The sequence below is a fragment of the Hyaena hyaena genome, unplaced genomic scaffold, assembly GCF_003009895.1.
Source record: "Hyaena hyaena isolate Hyena2069 unplaced genomic scaffold, ASM300989v1 scaffold_58, whole genome shotgun sequence".
Taxonomy (NCBI): domain Eukaryota; kingdom Metazoa; phylum Chordata; class Mammalia; order Carnivora; family Hyaenidae; genus Hyaena; species Hyaena hyaena.
The window spans coordinates 2,828,291-2,848,332 of record NW_024080689.1 but is presented as its reverse complement, the minus strand read 5'-3'; the positions used below and the strand labels follow the sequence as shown (position 1 = coordinate 2,848,332).

The following is a 20,042-nucleotide window of genomic DNA, read 5'->3' as shown; positions in this document are numbered from 1 at the left end:
GGTTCAGAGGAGCGGAGGCAGGAGGGGGGCGGGGGGAAGGGCTGGAAGAGTGGAAGAAAGTGGGAGAGGGGGTAGGAGAAGCTGTTAAAAATGGGGCTGGGGGGGTAGAGGAGGGGATGAGTCCCTGTTTATGTAAGCCGTTTGTAGCTGTGGATTGTAAAGCTGGGCAGGATTCTTTGGAGTAATTCATAGTGTTTGGAGAAGAGAAACATTGTTCCGCTTTAAACAAACCTCCAGAAAGGTCAGCCCGGTTCATCCCTTTGCTGTGAGTCGCTGAGACTATCCAGATGATGAGAAAATCAGATCTTAGCCGAGGGGGCCCAGGCAGGAGACAGCTGTCTCCTGAGTCCTTTGGATCCAGGGTGAGGGCACCCAGCCCAGGGAGGGTCCTTGGCTCCCGTTGAAAAGGGCTGATTCCCGCTCCGGAGCCAGGAGACGGGTGTGTGTGTGTGTGTGTGTGTGACAGATTATGGAATTTTGATGCTGCCAAGGACCATCCGAGTCCTCGAGCGAGGCCAGCATGACCTGCACTGAGGCTGTAGGCGGGTGAAGGATTCACGGGAAACAAATGTTCGCGGGTGCAGAGTCGAGTTAGACCCGCTAGCCCGGAGCTGGGACCTGCTTCTGGACATCAGGAAGTCCCTGTTCCTCGAGTGCCGATGCGCTGGCCGGGCCCCTCGCTGATGGCTCAGCAAGCATGTTTCCCGCGCCTCCCACGTGTCAAGCTCTGTGCTGGGCGTTGGGGCGCAGACGTGCGCGTGAAGGGCGACTTCGTGCAGTCATGGGTCAGGCTCCGCTCTGCACCCCTCTTCCCCAGTCTTCCCCACGAAGAGAGACTTGTCACAGTGTCTCTGCCATCGCGGCCGCAGCCCCCTGGTGAAGACCCAGCGCGCCGGCTCCCGGACCAGCCCGACAGCAAGTGCAGGGCTCCACACGTGTGGGCTGCAGCCAGGATTGTCACCAGGATGTGGATGGAGCTGCAGACTGTGGCTGTGCTCAGGGCTGTGACTGTGACGGTGACTGTGGTTGTGTCTGTGATTGTGGTCGTGATTCCGACTGTGACTCTGGTTGTGATGGTGACTGTGATTATGTTTGTGATGGTGACAGTGATGTTACTATGGTTGTGATGGCGACTGTGATGGTGACAGTGACTGTGATAGTGAATGTGATGGTGACAGTGACTATGATGGTGATGGCGACTGTGATGGTGATTGTGAAGGTGACTCTGGTGGTGACTGTGATGGTGACAGTGACTGTGATTATGGTTGTGATAGTGACAGAAATGGTGACTCTGGTTGTGATGGTGACTGTGATGGTGACAGTGACTATGATGGTGATGGCAATTGTGATGGTGATTGTGAAGGTGACTCTGGTGGTGGCTGTGATTATGTTTGTGATGATGACAATGACTATGGTTGTGACGGTGACTGTGATGGTGACAGTGACTATGATTATGGTTGTGCTAGTGACAGTGATGTGACTGGTTGTGACAATGATGGTGACGGTGACTATGAGGGAGACTGTGATTATGGTTGTGATGGTGACAGTGATGTGACTATGGTGGTGACAGTGACTCTGGTGGTGATGGTGATGGTGACACTGTGAAGGTGACTGGGGTTGTTGTGGCTGTGATCATGATCATCAACTCCACTTGAGGGACTCCCCCAACCCCAAGCTGAAGCGGATACATTTAATGGTACTTACCGTTCATGCTCATTGACTTATTAGTAATTAGTAAAGATTTGTTAACAAAGTCCAGACTTCCATAGTACGAGTGTCACTGTCCCCTACTTGATCTCCAGTTTGTCATCCTCTCTAGAGGGGGGTGGTCCTGTGGTAACCATGGTGATGGTAACTGTACAGGGCTCTTTATAAAAAGTGTATTTGTTTAGAGCTCGGGACGCCTCGGGGTCTTTTGTGGCTGCTGCTCGTATTCCTGATTTCCACGGAGAGATGGGCGGGAGGGCAGGAGGGCGGCGGGCAGGAAGGAGACAGAGTGCCACCATCCACATTTTTTGGGAGCGGTGATTGCTGCTACCAGAGGCGAAATGACTTCCCGGCTGACTCAGTCAGCCCGGGCTGCCGTAACAGAACACCACCGGCTGGGAAGGCTTGAGCAATAGACATCTACTTCTCAGAAGCTCGAGGCTGGGAAGTTCAAGACCAAGGTGCCGGCCGGTTTGGTTCCTGGTGAAGGCTCTCTAACTGGTCCGTAGATGACTGAGCCCTCATGCTGTGTCCTCACAAGGCCGGGAGAGAGATCGTGTCTCTCATAAGGGCACCACCTTCATGACCTAATTACCCCCTAAAGGCCCTAACCGCCAGAACCCATCACACTGGGCTTCAACATATGACTTTGGGAGGGACATAATCGTGTAGTCCAAGCACCCACTGTGCAGAGGTGTAGAGGTAGGGGTGTGAGTGGAGCACAATCCAAGTGATCTTGGGCCTGCACTGCCCTGCTGGCCACTCAAGGAGGTCCTTGCAAATAGCGCTGGGAAGACAGATGCCCCGACAGACCCCATAAACCATGTGCTCAGCCAGAGGCTAGGAAGGTGCTCCGCAGGGTACGTCGTGTCCCTGCAGCCCTGTGTCTACCTTCTGGCATCATTCTGGGAGGCTAGCATGGTGGCTCCTCCTTGCCTGAAGGCAGCATCAGTGAGAGAGAGAAAGGTCCTCTCCCTCCCCCAATCCCATTTCCTTGAATACCTTATTATGGTCGAATAATCTGTGCACTTACCCAATCCAAATCAACAGCCTGCGTCTGTTTTCATCCAGTGCCACCTCCCGGAATTAAGTCCCTAAACTTTCTTCCTGTGTGACATGTAGACCAGTAATACCTCATTTTACTGACATTTGGGGGGAAATAAGCTATTCTACGTCGTTGATTTTGGCAAGACTCAGAAGCTTACTTCTTTATACAGAGAACCTTTTTATGTAATCATTTGTCATGAAAAGAATTTTTTCCATCAAATCATGGTTTTTTTTTTCCACCTTAGTTAGCAGGATCGAATATAGCAGGTTTTCCCTAGGTGTGGTTGAGTGGGTGACCCATAGCTTTGATGACTCACAGTCATCTTGAGGCACATCATCTCCTGGGCAATTCACTCAGCCCCTCTGCCTCAGTTTCCTCCCTTGGAAACTGAGGAGCACTAGACGGATGCTCTCAAAGGGCTACTCCCATCTTTCTCTAACTCCCCTGGGTTCCAATACAGTGGCGTCCTTGGGATTTGGGTGGGGCCTGTACTGAGTCCTTCAGTGGTGGCTGGGAATAGGCTTCATAGAAGCACAACATCCGGTGATCTTCCATTCTTCCAAGCATCCTAATCTGTGGTTCTAGAAGAACAGAAGATGCCTGTGTATAAACACTTTGAAGTGAAGAACTTTTGGATTCCTTGTGGACTGAAGACCCCTTGTATTGTGCCTCAAATGTTCAAATATTCTCTCAAATGCTCAGGAGAGTCTCGAAACTTCTTCTGGGCTGGGTCCAGAATCATAAAGGGGCTGTAATCCTGGCTTCCAGAAAAGGGGGGTTGCAATACCCCAACACACACAGCAAGCTCTCAGCAAGCTGATGCAGAAAATGCTCAGCTCAGCATTGTGGGACAGAATGGACCGCGAGATGGTGTCACAGCTCATGAGAAGACCCAAAGCAAGACTCGAGGAACATTTCAGGATCAGAGCGTTCATGGTCCCTCTCTTCATCCCTTTCATTTACCCCAAGCTCACCCTTTACGATTTGAAGGGGACCCTCTTAATGATGGCAGCTCTAGGATTTGCAGGTATATTAGGTTCCTGTGGCCACGACAACAAATTCCCATAACCTTGGTGGCTTTCAACAACGGACATCTACTCTCTCACAGTTCTGGAGGCTGGGGTTTGAAATCAGCATCCCTGGATTGAAATCAAGGGCTGTGCTCCCCCTCCAGAGGCTCTGGAGGAGAATTGGCTCCTTGTCTCTTTCAGCTTCTGGTGGCCGCTGGTATTCTTGGCTCGTGACTGCATCACTGTCCTTGCTGCCTCTGACTTCATGTGGCCGTCTACTCTTCCATCCTGTCGGCTCTCTCTCTGCTTCTCTCTTAGGACATTTGGGATGGCATTCAGGGTCCACCCAGATAATCCCCAGTGATCTTCCCACCTCATAGTCTCTCACTGAGTCACGGCAGCAAAGACTTCGTTTTGCCATATAAGGTCACATTCACAGGTTCCGGGGGTTGCGACACGGAGTACCTTCTTGGGGGACATTTTTCTGCCTGCCACAGCTGGTCGCCATCATCATTTGTCCATAATTCTGTGGGTTTTAGTTGCTCAATTTTAACAGGATGGTAGCGCATTCCTCGTCTGTGCCTGGCAGCGTGTGACACACTGGGTCTTCCTCCCTCAAGGCGCGCTCATGGATTAGTCAGGGCAACAATGTGGTGTTAAAAGCCAGGGGGTAAACAACTCCAAGCCCCTGCAGGTACCAGGATGGGCCCCAGAGTGTCCAAATTCCTCAAGGTCTGCAAGGCCATGCGTACCCTGGCCTGCTCGCCCCTCTCTGACCTCATCTCCTACCACTCCCCTTCTCGCTGCTCACCCCCACCAAGCTGGCCCCCTTCCTCCCCCTATTGCCCAGAGCTCTCTTCTGCACTTAACTTTCCTCTACTGGATGCTTCTCAGAGAGGCGATCCCCCCCCCCCCCCAGCCCCCTACTGACCTCAGGACCTTATGTGAAGTGTGCCTTCCTTCCTGACACTCTCCATCCCTTCCTCTGCTTTATTACCAGATCTTTTCACAATCACCTCCAAGGGCGTTTTGAGATGGGATGACCAGCACTTTCCAGAAGATCCTAAACCTGAATGCATCCTGCTTCACTTCCAATTCCTTTTCTGAGAACTTATTTAGCTTTGGGGGGGGGGGGAGGGTGTGGTTAGTGGCACGTTGGGCTAACTTTCAAGTGGATCAGAACAGTGTGGGGGAGTAGGAAGCTCTTCTGGGGGGGATGCGTCAATGTGAGCAGAAATTTTTCAGTGGTGGTAATGGCTGGTGTGCGCACAGGGGTGGGACCTACTGGCATTTAATGGGCGGGGTCCAGATGCTAAATGTCCTGCTCTGGCAAAAAAACCCGTTCTGCCCAGTGAAGAATTTTCTGGCCCTAAATGTGAACAGCACCTCTGCGGAGAAACAATTTTAAGGAAAGAGTCTGTATTCCGGCCCTAAAATAGCATTTTTCAATTGTAACTAAAAACCTTTAGTCCTATAATAGTTTTTCAGGCTATTTCTCCCCCAAATACATTACCTTCTGCTAACCATATGTCCTGGCCCATTTATACTCTCTCTTTTTTAAAGTTTTATTTGAGAGAGAGAAGGAGGGAGAGAGAGCGAGGCAGAGGGAGAAGGAGAGAGAATTGCAAACAGGCTCCAGACTCAGTGTGGAGCCCAATGTAGGGCTCAATCATCCCAGGACCTTGGGATCATGACCTGAGTCGAAATCAAGAGTCAGACATTCAACTGACCGACCCCCCAAAATGCTCCCCCCTCCCCCGCGGCCCCCCCCACTACCTCTCGAGAACCTCCCACTCATTCTCTTCCTCTGGGTGTCACTGCAATGTCACCTCTGGACTTTGAGATTTCCCTGAGGGGATGTCCTTCAGGGCTTGTGTCAATGTTGCATGAGCTGAACCCCAACTCTGGGCTCAGACAACCCCCTCCCCCAACTGCTTTCTCCACCCAGACGACTCTCCTCTTATTTTTGTTCTTCGTGTCCTTCCATTCATGACAAAGCTTTCCCCCCACCATGAACCATTGTCTTCAGGGTAGGACCTTCTAGAAAGCTTCTTGCAAATGAAAATGAATGACAAGGTCTGGTTCCCCTTATCCACGGGCATTTTCAAAGAGCTCTCCGGTAGATTAAAGGATTTGGTGGATTTGGGGTTTGTATGGGCTTCCGTGCCCCACTCCTGAATCCTCAGCCCGGAAGCCGGTACTAGGGGAGGCCCGAGCTCACGATGAGAATCATCCCCAACACTGAGGAAATGGAAAAATCACCAGGAGCACTATTCACTATACAGGCCTGTTCTTCTATGCTCCAAAACCCTATCCAGAACAGTCCCATCTCCCGAAATTCTGCCGAGGAAAGGGAATCCTTAGGCAATCAGGAGAGCTGAGCTCTAGAAATGAGGGGATGCCCCAAAGTCTTCCAGGGGGAGGGATCTGGGAGTTAGATCTGCCCATGCTGAGGATCAAAAGCCCCCAAGCCCCTATACTATCATCTTTTGGGCCAGCTTCTTTCTTTTCACTCCCATTTTTCCAATCAGCCTCAAAAGCCTGCATGGTAAGCGTGATGATCCCCATTGCACTGCAAGACGGGCAAAGCAAGGTCACAGGTGGTAAGTGGGACCAGGACTCAAGGTTTGTCTGCGTCCAGCTCTTCCTGCTTCTGGGGGAAACACCGTCCAAGCAGGCCACCCTGACCTTTGTGGGAAGCCAGCCTCCGTCGGGGGTCTTGGGGACCAAATGATCTCATGTCTGCCCGCCTTACACAACCAGACACGCTCAGGAGCTCAGTCAAGCCAGGTCTTAGCTCCTACTTCAGGGGGACATGCATCCCTTCCGCTATCCAGCCGTAGTTGAGGTCCGTATGTGTCAAAAGCTTACTGTCAGCCACGCCTGACTTGCCCGTGGGAGGTGACCGAGAGCTCCAGACATTGGCACCACAGCAGGCGAGTTCAAATCCCCGCTCCTCTGCTTACCAGCAATGCGATCTTCAGCACAGCGATTTTCTGTAACTCACTTCCCTCTGCCGCAAAGAGGAGATGATTATACTATACCTGTCTAGTAAGGTACCAGGATTCTGAGTTGATGGAATGCTTAGAAGACGGCTTGGCACACAGCAAGCATTAAATAAATGCTTGATTTAGAAAGTAGGAGCCACAGTCACGCCCAGGATGAAGGTCCTTGGTCATCTCATTTCTCCTTCTTCTCCTTCTCCTCCTCCTCCTCCTCCTCCTCCTTCTTCTTCTTCTCCTCCTCCTCCTCCTCCTCAAACCATTAGCCTGTGCCATCTGGTGCCCCCCATCCTTGGTGCCCTTCCCTGCATCCCCTGGTTACTAATTGCTCCCCCCATCTGCCTTCATGCTTACCACCTCCCCGAGTCTGGCCATCACTCAAACCATGGCTTCTTCAGTGGGACGATTCTCCCACACCACTCTACCCAACACCCGGATCAGGGGCCGCTGTCTTCAACCTGCAAAGTTCCTTCCATCTTCATTGAAGAAACGACACCTTGCCCCTTTAAGGCCAGAACCACACACAACTATTCTACCTTCCGCAGCCCCTTCTTGGAATCCGCCCTCCCCCACCCTGCCGTCCAGGTCACTCTCTTTCTTTGAAGACACCAGACCCTGGTTCAGCCTACATCTCTGCCCCAAGTCCTGAAGCTGGTCCAGTGTGCCTTTAAGATGCAGGTGGGCCGGGGCGCCCGGGCGGCTCCGTCGGTGAAGACTCCGACTTCAGCTCAAGTCATGGTCTCCCGGTTCGTGGGTTCGAGCACCGTGTTGGGCTCTGTGCTGACAGCTCAGAGCCTGGAACCTGCTTTGGATTCTGGGTCTCCCTCTCTTTCTGCCCCTTACCTGCTCATGCTCATGCTCTGTCTCTCAAAAAATAAGTAAATGTTAAAAAAAAAGACCAACCAAAAACCCCTCTTCTCCTCAGTGGGCCTTGTCGTCGCCCAGAGCTGTTTCACCGCTGGACTCTAGTGCAGACTCCAGCTCCTCACCACCCTTCCTCTGTCTCCCTGAATCTTCTAGACCAGCTCTGTCCAATAGGACTTTCTGCTATGATAGAAGTGATCTCTACTGCCTCTACCCAAATGAGGGTTAACTGAGGAACCTTTAACGTTATTCCATTTTATTTTATTTTTGTTATTTATTATTTAAAAAGTTTTTATTGCTAAACACTTGTTTGTAACGTTTAATTATTTTTTGTGGGGGAGGGGCAGAGAGAGAGGGAGACACCGAATCGGAAGCAGGCTCCAGGCTCTGAGCTGTCAGCACAGAGCCCGACGTGGGGCTCGAACTCATGAACCGTGAGATCATGACCTGAACCGAAGTTGGACGCCGAACCCACTGAGTCACCCAGGTGCCCCCTTTATTTCATTTTCAATCATTCAAGCTGAAATAGAAACAGCTACATGTGATTACCGGCTACCGTAGTGGACAGCGCAGCTCTCGAACCCCGGCCCCCGTTTCCTCTTCTGTCTGTGTCCTGTTTTCACTTCTCTCTTTAGCTTTGCTTCTGTGGTCCATCCCCGCAACCCCCTTCTTCCCCTTCTGTCCTACAACCTGCAACTCTAGATTAATCCAAAGGTTCTGCTTCTCCTAGGTCTACACAAGGGCTTCTGAGCACTGCTGGGGGTTGGGGGTGGGGTGGGGTGGGGGAGTATGGCTTTCCCGGTTGGGGCTTTCCTTCTCGTAGATGGTCACCAACCGCAGAAAGGCCTTGAGTTCTGGTCAGCAAGCATCAGCCTCTCCTGTGTAATGACGCAATCAAGCTTTTACGTAACTATGGTGACAACTCCAATACTCGCACCTGCTCCCACGCCCTCAGGACACGCTGCCACTCTCTGTTCCCCTGAACCAAGAGATGCTCTCAGGACGCCTGATGGCCAGTTCTACAAGGCTGATTCTATCTGTCTTCATCTTTTCTCCTTCTGTGCCTTCCTACCATCCTAACTCTTTCCTTTCACGTGTTTGCACACTTCATGAACATTGTCTATCCTTGCTGTTCCCACTTTCATGACCCGATGCAGCCCGGCTTCCGTCCCCACCACCTCTCTGCCACTGCCAGCCAACCAGCCAAGGTCACCGCTGACTTCCTTGCCGTTCAGTCAATCCAGAGGACTTGTTTTAGATCTTATCTTGCCGTTGAAGGCATGTGACACACTGCTCGGCACCGCTCCTTCCTTGAGATACCCCTGGTGATTTCTAGGGTACCTGAGTCTTCTGGCTTTCCTCCACTCCCTCCTCCCCCTCTCTAAATTTTCTTGTAACGGCCACATTCTCCTCTTCCTAGAGGGATCCTCGGGCTTCCCAGGTAAGGCTGGGTGCCAAGAATGGCGGCTCCCCCTCCCAACGCATTCCTTCGAGAAACACCTGGGAATTTGCTTTCTCACCCAAGAGCCGCACTGTTGTGTTTTGAACTCCTGTTTGTGCTGCGGACCCTGCTGCTAGAGCCTGACATGCCTTTTCGGGTGTGTATTTATAACCCCCACTCTGAGAAGTTCCTGTAACACTTGGACATCTGTTTTTTTCATTTGTCCCCTCAGAGGGCAGTATACTTTAGGGAGGGACACTGACAAATTAGAGGGCATTAGGAGAGGCTGTGGAGTGGCCAGAAAACTGTCCTGTGGGAAATCATGAAGAGAACTGGAAACATTGTGGCTAACAGATAAAACCGAAGATGATGGAGGGCTGATTTCAAAACTTTGAAGAGGCACAGAGCCTTGGTCTGGGCTTCTGCGTGGAGCTGGAATGGAATCGAGTGTATCAGTGGCAGGGAGGCGGGTTTTGATGGGAGGTAGACAAGTTCTAGTGAATCCCAGAATGGTCTGGACCTCTAGGATACAAGGTAACAGTCCTGCCCACCAGGAACTACTAAAGAAGATATACTTAGTACCTAAGCACTTAGTACTTAGTCACTTAGTATCTAAGGGACCACAGTAAAAGTTCAGAGTGCCCCCTTGCCCCCCACCCCAGGACCACTGGCGTGAGCCAGCTATTGACACAGAATAGCTACACCCCTGTTTCCAAAATTGCTGCCATGCAAGACCCAAGAGCTCTGCAGACAAGGGCGCCTGGCTGGCTCTGTGTGGAGAGTTTGCGACTCTTGATCTCGGGGTCATGAGTTCGAGCCCCACGTTGGGTGTAGATGTTAGTTAAAAAACACAAAATTTAAAAAAAAAAACCCAAAAAACCTCTGCAGGCAGAAACAACATGGCAGGAGGAAGGCTTGGAGCCAGCTCTGTGGGCCAGTCCAGTAGATATACCCCCAAATAGACCCAAGTCGGGTGGGCAGTGAGCTGGGCTCCCCGATGTGCCTCTTTCAGACCCATCCTGGCCGGACTGCCTTTTCCTGTCTTGAGTTTTGGGGTGATGCCACTGGCTTCTATCATGGGCCATCACGGAACCTGTCCCATGGAGCTCACCACTATGACCGCCATGGTGATGTCGAGGATGTGGACTCAGTACCACATATTGTGTTTCCTTTATGCACTTCCTCCCCGCCCCCCCCCCCCCCCGCGGGAGAAATGCCTGTCTGACTTTAGCACCAAGAATAGTTGTAATTCTCTTGAGTAATAGGTCTGTTTTTATCTCATGGACGCTGGGAATTGCCGAACTGACACGGTCTCCTTTTAATTGTGGCTGCGGGAAAGCTTAGGGACACATTCGTGGCCCACCCACACGAGGTGAATAGGGCCTTCCAGGGAGGATTTTAGGCTTTTTCCCATTTCTATTCCTCCTGGGTTTTCTTCCCTCTCTTAGCCCCCCTTCTTACTTTACCACTCAAAATTGAGAACGCACAGGCAAAACTCAAGGAAAATCACCTGTAATCTCACTAGCCGGAGATGACCGCAATGAACCGCGTTGTCTTTTTATGCATCCTTAAAAAAATAAATTAAAATAAAAATGAGCTTATACTGTGCACAGTGTCTGTTGGGAGCACATTGTGTTGTAATTTGCTTCCCCCCCATTTTATTTTATTTATTTTATTTTAGTTTAATTTAGTTTAAAAAAATTTTTTTTAATGTTTTATTTATTTCTAGGAGAGAGAGAGAGAGACAGCGTGAGCAGGGGAGGGTCAGAGAGAGAGGGAGTCACAGACTGAAACAGGCTCCAGGCTCCGAGCTGACAGTCAGCGCAGAGCCCGACGCGGGGCTTGAACCCACGAACCGCGAGATCATGACCCAAGCGAAAGTCGGACGCTTAACCGACTAAGCCACCCAGGCTCCCTCCCCCCATTTTATAACATGTCATAAACATCTCTCCATGTAACTAAAATGCTCTTCTTTAAATTATTTTAAATGTCTATAAGGATCTAGCAATTTAATAGTAACAACGAACATTGTTACATCCACTTATCATGTGCCTGGCTTTACGTGTATTTACATAGATGCTTTATTCATGTACATTATGCAAGTATAATACGTACGTACATATGTTATACTTACGTATGTGTATGTATATACCTAAGCACATATTCTATACAATCTTCATATGTGTTAACTCATTCGATGCTTCTAACCCTATGAGAGAGATGCTATTGTTCCCTTTTTACAAATGAGGAAAGCAAAACACAGAAAGATGCCAAACTTGCCAAGTTCACACACTCTGGTTTCAAAGCATTGCCCCTAACTGCTATGTTGCCTTTCCGTACAGCGCCGGCATCTCACAGCCCACAAGCGTTAAACTTCTCCTTTATCTCTTTCCACCCCACTGTCTAATTTATGTTATTTTGCCACGTTGTAAGTACCCTCGTAAGTCACCGAGAATCCTCTCCGCCACAAGGCAGGGCAGAAATAAACAGCGTGGGGAGTGGTAAATGGCACAAGCATTCCCCCAGGGCAGAGGATGAATCCGGGCTGTCGTGCAAGGGAATGCATTTATTTCCCTGGGCTGTGGCTGAGCTCCCATCCCTAGAAGAGCTGGCCTGGGTGGCCCTCTCTCAGGGAGGCTGGGGAAGGCGGTTTTCCAAGGAGACGGAGCTGGGCCAGATGAGCCCTGAGGCCCCTTCTTCCTCGATTCTCACAGTTTATGAAGATGCCAGTAAGACAAAACGGGGCACTTGATGGAGATGATGCAGCAAGTCAGTTCTTGGGCCGGAACCAGGACCCTGGCTTTCAGTCCAGATTTATTACCAGATCACTCATCCGGAAGTAACAAACCAACAGCCACTTGGTTTGAAACTCTCAGGCGGGTGTATTCTTTCCCTCAAAGCGCTTTGGCTACTGTTTCAAGATAGCCAAAGGATGCTGTCACTGTCCTCCGTCCTTTTGTTAAAGGTGGCAGGGAATGAGGCAAGAAGGAGAAGCTGGGTGGCCCCAAGGACGCCTCATGAGGCTATAATGGGGGTAAATTACTGGACAAGGGGGAAAGGCAGGATGTTTACTAGCTGGGAGTTGTTGGGCTAAGCTTCTTGACCTCAGTTTCCTCATCTGCGAAATGGAGTTAAGACCTACTTTGCAAAGCTGTTGTGAGGCTCCCGTGAGATAGCACAGGGTACAGCACCCTTGAAAATACAATCCTGTGTGTGTGAGGGGGGGGGGTGGGGGCGTGGGGACCTGGGAGGGCTGGGCCGTCCCCAGCCTGAGGCCGGCAGACCCGTCCGGAAGGGGCGGCGGCCAGTGCCCAGGTGCTGTCAGGCTGCCTCAGGCCTCCAGCCCAGCGTCGCATTCCAGGCATGCAAGGAGCTGCGTTCCCGGCAGATAGGCCCACCGCAGGGTGACAACCGGTGGTGGTGGTGGGGGGGGCATGGTAGCAGCCCCTCCTCGCCTGCCCCCGGTGGGCTTCAGGAAGGCGGGGTGAGCAGGCAGGGGTGACTTCCTCCGCCACCTCCTCCCCATTCCCGGCTGTCTGCCCACAGGGGCACGGCCCTGTGCGCGGTGCCATCGGGGCCATCAGGCCGGCTTGGAGGAAGGCCCGACCTCGGCGCAGCAAAGAAAACAAACACAGATGTGTTTGGCCGGGACCAGGAGGGAGCACAGCGTCCCCTCCCTGCCCCCCACGCCCCCTCCCGCCGGCGGCGCGCTCCCCGGGGCGCCGGGCCGGCGGCACCCTGCGGGGCTCCCCGGGGCGGCGCGGGGCCCGGGCTCGAGGCTGACAGTCCCCGGGCCGCCCCTCCTCCCTCCCCGGGGTGCTCGCGGGGCCCAGCCCCCTCTCCGGGGTTTCCCCGGGCGCTCGCCGCCTCGCTTTCTCTTTGTCTCCGCCGCCCTTTCCCCGGGCGCCCCGGTTCCCACCCGCTCGCGCTCCCGCTCGCTCCGCGCCCCGGGGCCGCTTCCCTTTAACTTTCTTCTTTCCCGGGGTTAAAACTTGGCTGGCGAGCGGGCGGCTGCTCGCCGACGTTATTGGCCGGCGCCCCGCCCGGCGCCCCGCCCCCCGCCCCCGCGCTCCCCCCCGCCCCCCACTCCCGGCGCGAGCGGCGGCGGCGGCGGCGGCGCCTTCGGGGGCGTGCGTGCGTGTGTGTGTGAGTGCGCGCCGGCGGGCGTGAGTGTGTGTGCGCCCCGGGCGCGGGCTGGGCGGCACTCGGCGCGCGGCGGGAGCGGCGGAAGCCGGGCGGCCGCGTCGTCACTCGGGCGAGCGCGGGGCCGGGGCCGGGGCCGGGGCCGGGGCAGCGGCGGCCGCGCCGGGCATGGAGCTGGCAAGCCCGCGCTGAGGCGGGACGCGCCTGCTGGCCGCGAGCGGGAGGCTCTCCGGGTCCGGCGCGCGGGCTCCCGGCCGGGGCCGGGCAAACTTTTCTTTCTCTTTTGCCCTCTGCGGAGGTAAAGTCCCGAGCGCGGACTGTGCGGCGGGGACGCGGTCCGGAGGGACCCCGGGGCTGCGGGGGGGGGGGGGGGGGGTAAAATTAGAGGGGAGGGGACGCGCGGGCCGTGCGGGGGTCCCCGCGCGGTCGGGCGCCGGGGCTCGGGGCGCCTGGCGGGCCGGCTGCCCGGGGTGCAGGCGGGCGCGGGCGTGCCCCCCTCGGGCGGCGTGGAGGCGGCGGCGGCGGCGGCCGGGGAGCCGAGCGTCCGCCCGCGGCCCCGGCTCGCCGCCCGGCCGGGGAAGGACCGGCGCTGGCGGTGCGGGCTCCGGGGTGGGGGTGGGGGTGGGGAGGGGCGGGGTGGGGGTGGGGAGGCCCCCCGGGCCCGCGGGCGGCCGCGGGGACGGTGCCGGGGCCGCCGGGCGGCACCGCCCCGCGCCCCCCGCTCGCCGCCCGCCGCGGGGCGGAGGGCGCGCGGCGGGCTGGCTGAGCGCGGCTCCCCTCTCTCCGCAGGCGCCTTCGGCGGCGGGCGGACCGACTCCTCGGCGCGGCGGGGCCGGGGCGGGCTGGCCGCGGCATGATGCGCGCCGTGTGGGAGGCGCTGGCGGCGCTGGCGGCCGTGGCGTGCCTGGTGGGCGCGGTGCGCGGCGGGCCCGGGCTCAGCGTGTTCTCCGGCCAGGCGGCGCAGCCCGACCCCTGCTCGGACGAGAACGGCCACCCGCGCCGCTGCATCCCGGACTTCGTCAACGCGGCCTTCGGCAGGGACGTGCGCGTGTCCAGCACCTGCGGCCGGCCCCCGGCGCGCTACTGCGTGGTGAGCGAGCGCGGCGAGGAGCGGCTGCGCTCCTGCCACCTCTGCAACGCGTCCGACCCCAGGAAGGCGCACCCGCCCGCCTTCCTGACCGACCTCAACAACCCGCACAACCTGACGTGCTGGCAGTCCGAGAACTACCTGCAGTTCCCGCACAACGTCACGCTCACGCTGTCGCTCGGCAAGAAGTTCGAGGTGACCTACGTGAGCCTGCAGTTCTGCTCCCCGCGGCCCGAGTCCATGGCCATCTACAAGTCCATGGACTACGGGCGCACGTGGGTGCCCTTCCAATTCTACTCCACGCAGTGCCGCAAGATGTACAACCGGCCGCACCGCGCGCCCATCGCCAAGCAGAACGATCAGGAAGCCGTGTGCACCGACTCGCACACCGACATGCGCCCGCTCGCCGGCGGCCTCATCGCCTTCAGCACGCTGGACGGGCGGCCCTCGGCGCACGACTTCGACAACTCGCCGGTGCTCCAGGACTGGGTCACGGCCACCGACATCCGCGTGGCCTTCAGCCGCCTGCACACGTTCGGCGACGAGAACGAGGACGACTCGGAGCTGGCGCGCGACTCCTACTTCTACGCCGTGTCCGACCTGCAGGTGGGCGGCCGCTGCAAGTGCAACGGCCACGCGGCCCGCTGCGTGCGCGACCGCGACGACAGCCTGGTGTGCGACTGCAGGCACAACACGGCCGGCCCGGAGTGCGACCGCTGCAAGCCGTTCCACTACGACCGGCCCTGGCAGCGCGCCACGGCCCGCGAGGCCAACGAGTGCGTGGGTGAGTGGGGCGCCGCGGGGGCGCGGGCTGGCGGGCTCCCCGGGACCGCCGGCCCCGTGGACGCGGCGCGCGCCGTGGGAGGCGCGCGCCGGGAGGCCCTGGCCCCGGTGCGGGGGAGGGGGGGGCGCCGCGAGCGGGTTCCCCGGGCGCGCGTGGCGCTGGCCTGGGACGCTCGGATATGCGCCCGGCGAGCTCTGCGGAGTCAGGGAGCCTCAGAACTGCTTCGGGGAGAGTGTTTTGCAGGAAACTTGCCGACTGGTCCCCCAAACTCCCGACTCCAATGCAAACATCCATTGCCTTACCCTCAGTTTGGCGGGACCCTGGGTACCCACCGACCCGCTCCCCCCCTTCCCAATGCAAACATCCATTGCCTTACCTTCAGTTTGGCGGGACCCTGGGTACCCCCCCCCCTTTTCCCAGGGCGGCAGCTGGGCGCGCAGTTGGGAACCCCGGTTCTCGGGGAATTCCGACTCCACAACCACAGATCCCTGGGGAGGTGGCGAAGGGATTTGCAGTTCGGGGCGAGTTATATCACTCCTGGGTCCTCCATTTGTCTTTTATAGTTTGGGGAAAAGGATTTTTTTTTTTTTGCCCCCTTTGAACAGCGTATTTGTGTTAGCTGTGATTTAATGATGTGATTTAAATTAATTACTATCTACAGATTACAAAGGAGAGTTCGGTAATTATTTTAAAATAATTCAATCCCGGTCCAGAAAAGTATACCAAAATGTGTGTGTGTGTGTGTGTGTGTGTCTGTGTGTGTGTGTTGTGTTGTTAGCGTCAGAGTTAGGTGAAATGAAACAGATTTGAATTAGCCAAGAATCCAGCTTCACTCTTTGTAATGGGGTTTTAAGTCCTGAAAGAAATCTGACAAGGCTCGCACTGGTGAATACTGTTGGGTCAGAAATGAGGCTAGGGAGAGAGAGAGAGAGATCCGTTCTATTTCTGAATTGTGCAGCTTTGCTGCAGTTGAAACTCTCAGGCATCAGTTTCTCCCCAGCTAAAAAAAAAAAAAAAAAAAAAAAAGGAGGGGAGAGGAGAGGAATGCCAGAGAATTCTAGTATGAGATGTAAATTTCCAATTCCCACGTTCAATTCCCACGTTCTAGTTTTAATGGAAATTATTTAGTCCCTAAACATGCCATTGGGTGCGCATCTTTTGTGAATCTATAGTTATGCCCCCCTTCCCCCCTCCCCTGCAGCCTGTGTGTGATTCTCCTGTCTCTTCCCCGACTGTGGCACACTGCTAAGTTTGCCTGTCCCCGGTCCCCACAAACACACGTTTTGAAGTCTGGTTCTGATTAATTGTCATGGTGTTGTCGAAGAGTTTGCGCCTCATGACCGTGGGTGCAGATCTTTGAGCAAGTCTGTGCAAAACGTGGCTTGGAGAGCCAGGTGGGCACCGAGGCCCAGGCAGGCGACCCGGGCGCAGAGGGTCTCACCCCCGGTGGCACGGCGCCGCCTCCATTTCTGCACCGCGTCCCGCTTTGGCAGACCTAATTGTTCATCCCCCTCGTTGAAGGGCCTGGACGGGTTGCCAGATTGAAGAGGGCCTTCAGGATTCCGCACACAGCTAGTAGTTACACCCTGACTTAGTGGTCTTTGAGAATCAAATTCCTTTGATCTGCTCAATTCCTTCAGAAATGTTGGTTTTTCCCATCCCTTCTCTTTCCCCCTCCCTCTTTTCTTTTCTTCCTTTTGTGCGTAAAAACCCTTTATTGACATTTAAAGGGCCTCCCGCGGTTTCGCTATCAGTTTGAGTTCGTATGTGCATACGGAAGATACCGTCCAGTTGTCAGAGGGCCGGGTGGAAATTGGACAAAAGCAAGTCTGTCCGTTGAGTCCAATAAACTGGGTCTTGTGGTAACATTGTACTGGCTTGGAGATTCTTCTTAGCAAATGGTGTTCGCAGTCATCACCTATCCCCATCTCCGCCAGTCACTTTGGAGGTAAAGACTCAAACCGCATTTGCTGTGAACAATGGTCATGCACTTGGAATATTCTCTGTGGTTTAGGATTTTGTCTTTTGACCGGAGCCTTGACTATGTGCACAAATTGGATTGACTGCTTTTTTTTTTCTAAGCCAAATTGAGCAATCAACATATTAACTAATGTAATTAGTAAGTGTTTTTGTTCGAAAAGTTTAATTAGGCCTGGTAAGTACATCATCTGCATGACAAACCATCGGTGAACAATATTTTCTGGGTTTTACTGAAGTTATTTTAATTCTCAGTAGTTAAAGTATCTTTCAATCTTGGCAATGACTCAATCACCTCATAAAAGCAAAGCCAATTCAACGGAGTTAAAGTTATTTATAGTTTCCTTTTTGAATAGATGTTCTGATATCTTGTAGTTATAGCCCCGGGAACGTCAGGTTCAAGTTCCCATAAAGGCTTAATTGGAATCTTAGTGATTTTTCCATCATTCCGCAGAAGAGAAAGCCAGGAAAGACAATTTAGAAGTGATTTACAATTAGAGGTCGAGCTTTTTATGAAAAGGCCCTGTAGTGGAGATATGTGAATGAATTAGTATTTGACAGGTGTTTTGACACACTGCAGGGCACTGTGCAAGGAAGAAAAAAAAAAGGCATTAATAAATCCTTCAAACACTAACTTTTGTACTATCAGCGGCTCATATGTTTTGCCCAACCTAATCCCATCTTGTGAATTTCACACCGTTGACATATCAAGTCAGGCTACCCGGATTATTTACAACGAAGCCAGAGTAAAGACGGTTGTTTTCTAATTTCAAAAATTGGTATTGATGAAAAAGAAAAATGAAGCGTCCCTATGTTCTTCTGTCTTTGCCTTTATGAAATAATGAGACAGTGATTTATAATAGACTGAAATGGCATCCTTCCCTAGGTTAAACCCCTGCTCCTCCCTCCCCCCCAAAAAATCCTCTAAAATAAAAAAAAAAAGGAAGTTATTATTAGACTACATAGTTTTAGATGGGACCACAGTAATTTCAGATGACTAGGAATTGCATATATATGTATATAAATCTCCTGTAGGTTTTCTTGGGTTAAGCTTTCTTTCTGGCGTTTCAAGGTTGAGTTCTCTCCGGAGTAAATGTGAACTTTCGTAAAGCCCGATTTTATTTTAAATCCAATTTTGGATTTCTTCTGGAAGGAAAAAAAGACCCCTCAAAACAATATGAAAGACAAGACCATGTATAACGTTACAGCCCCGACAGCTCTCAGCGGAATAACTAAATACTTTCTTCCGCCCACATGTATCAGCGTTCACATGCCCTTCTACACATGTGCATTTACATTCACTGCGTCAAGAAGCATCCATGCGTGGTGGGGGTGTGTGTACATTCAAGGGAAAATGCATGAACAGTTTTAAACCACCTGGGTTGCTAGGCCCTTTTTCTCCCTTCTTCTTCTTCTTCTTCTTTTTTTTTTAAAAGAGCATCTGAAGACCATATTGTGTTTCATAAATTATTGACATCAGTTTTAATCAGTGTCCCCCTGACGTCGGAGCTGTGTTAGTATTTAGTGCCTGACGAAGCCTGCTGTTTAATCTTACTGTGGGAATGTCAGCACGAACCCCTGCCTGGTTTGTGACAGGGTGAGCTTATGAAAACTTGTTTTGCGACTCACTCTATGGCTTTGCGTTGCCCAACTGAAACCCAAAACTCACACAAAAGAGATCTCTGCAAGATGAGCACCGTGCTGGGCTGGCCTCCTATGGTCATGGGTACCTGCAACATAATGCTGGTAATTGTTTAAACATGGCTTTGGGAAGGGGCGGGGGGGGGGGGTCCCTCGTGCTGTAAATGGCTCTCGCGTCTTGGCCCACCATCATCCCCAGCAGGAGAGGGACGGTATATTGGAGGTGTTGCTGTGAGAAATCCAATGCCGCACTAAAGACTCTTGCAAAATCAGAAGGCTAAAATTATGTGCTGCTTAGTCTAAGAGCCTGGCACAGAGCTGCAGATCAGTGAATGTTTTTATAGTCTTCGTAATTATTATAATTATCGTCATTATGGTGGTTAACTCTTGAGAGCTTATTTTTTGCCAAGCACTCGTATTAGTCATTTAATCATTGAGCCTATGCTAATAATAAGTAGGATGATTGCGCTTATTTCGCAGATGAGAAAACCATGACCTAGAGACACTAAAACAGTTTATCCAAAGCCATGGAGTTAGTACGTGGTGGAGCTAGAACTTTGACCAGATGTTTATTGCATTGGACCCTTTGTACTGACTCTATATAGGATGGTTGGATGGATGGATGGACGGACGGACGGATGGATGTGTCCGTGGGTGGCAGTTATACATCCACATGTAGGATAGAAGTTGGAATGACCTGTTACTTCTAGAAGTGTAGGTGGTTCCATAGTTGTGTTGATGATGTCATGTGGTATTAATTATGTCCATCCGTATTTAAATATGAAGTTGCATATAAGAAATTTTCCTTCATTTTAGCTGACAGGATGAGTGGGAGCTGGGTGTTAGGAATATAAGGGAAGAGACTTCAAATATTTTCTTTTTTAATTTTATTTATTTATTTATTTATTTATTTTTTAATGTTTTATTTATTTCTGAGAGAGAGATAGCATGAGTAGGGGAGGTTCAGAGAGAGAGGGAGACACAGAATCCGAAACAGGGTCCAGGCTCTGAGCTGTCAGCACAGAGCCCGACATGGGGCTCGAACCCATGAACCGTGAGAGCATGACCTGAGCCAAAGTCTGACGCTCAACCGACTGAGCCACCCAGGCAACCCGTAATATTTTCTGTTTTTAAAAAATATTTTTAATGTTTTTTTATTTATTTGTGAGAGAGACAGTGTGAGTAGGGGAGGGTCAGAGAGAGAGGGAGACACAGAATCCGAAACAGGGTCCAGGCTCTGAGCTGTCAGCACAGAGCCCGACATGGGGCTCGAACCCATGAACCGTGAGAGCATGACCTGAGCCAAAGTCAGACGCTCAACCGACTGAGCCACCCAGG

General features: G+C 53.0%; 1 protein-coding gene across 2 annotated transcripts in view; it reads left to right on the top strand.

The window, feature by feature from the left end:
- NTN1 (netrin 1) overlaps nucleotides 1-20,042 on the top strand; it is a 186,114-nt gene that overhangs the window by 2,835 nt on the left and 163,237 nt on the right. Inside the window, exons 1-2 of one of the 2 annotated variants that reach the window (XM_039231556.1) lie at nucleotides 13,332-13,513; nucleotides 14,005-15,086. In XM_039231556.1, the coding sequence (XP_039087487.1) occupies nucleotides 14,069-15,086 (1,018 nt within the window). In that variant the 5' untranslated portion in view covers nucleotides 13,332-13,513; nucleotides 14,005-14,068. Of the gene's footprint in view, nucleotides 1-13,331; nucleotides 13,514-14,004; nucleotides 15,087-20,042 lie in introns of those variants that run through there. The other variant, XM_039231558.1, reaches the window with a different exon arrangement.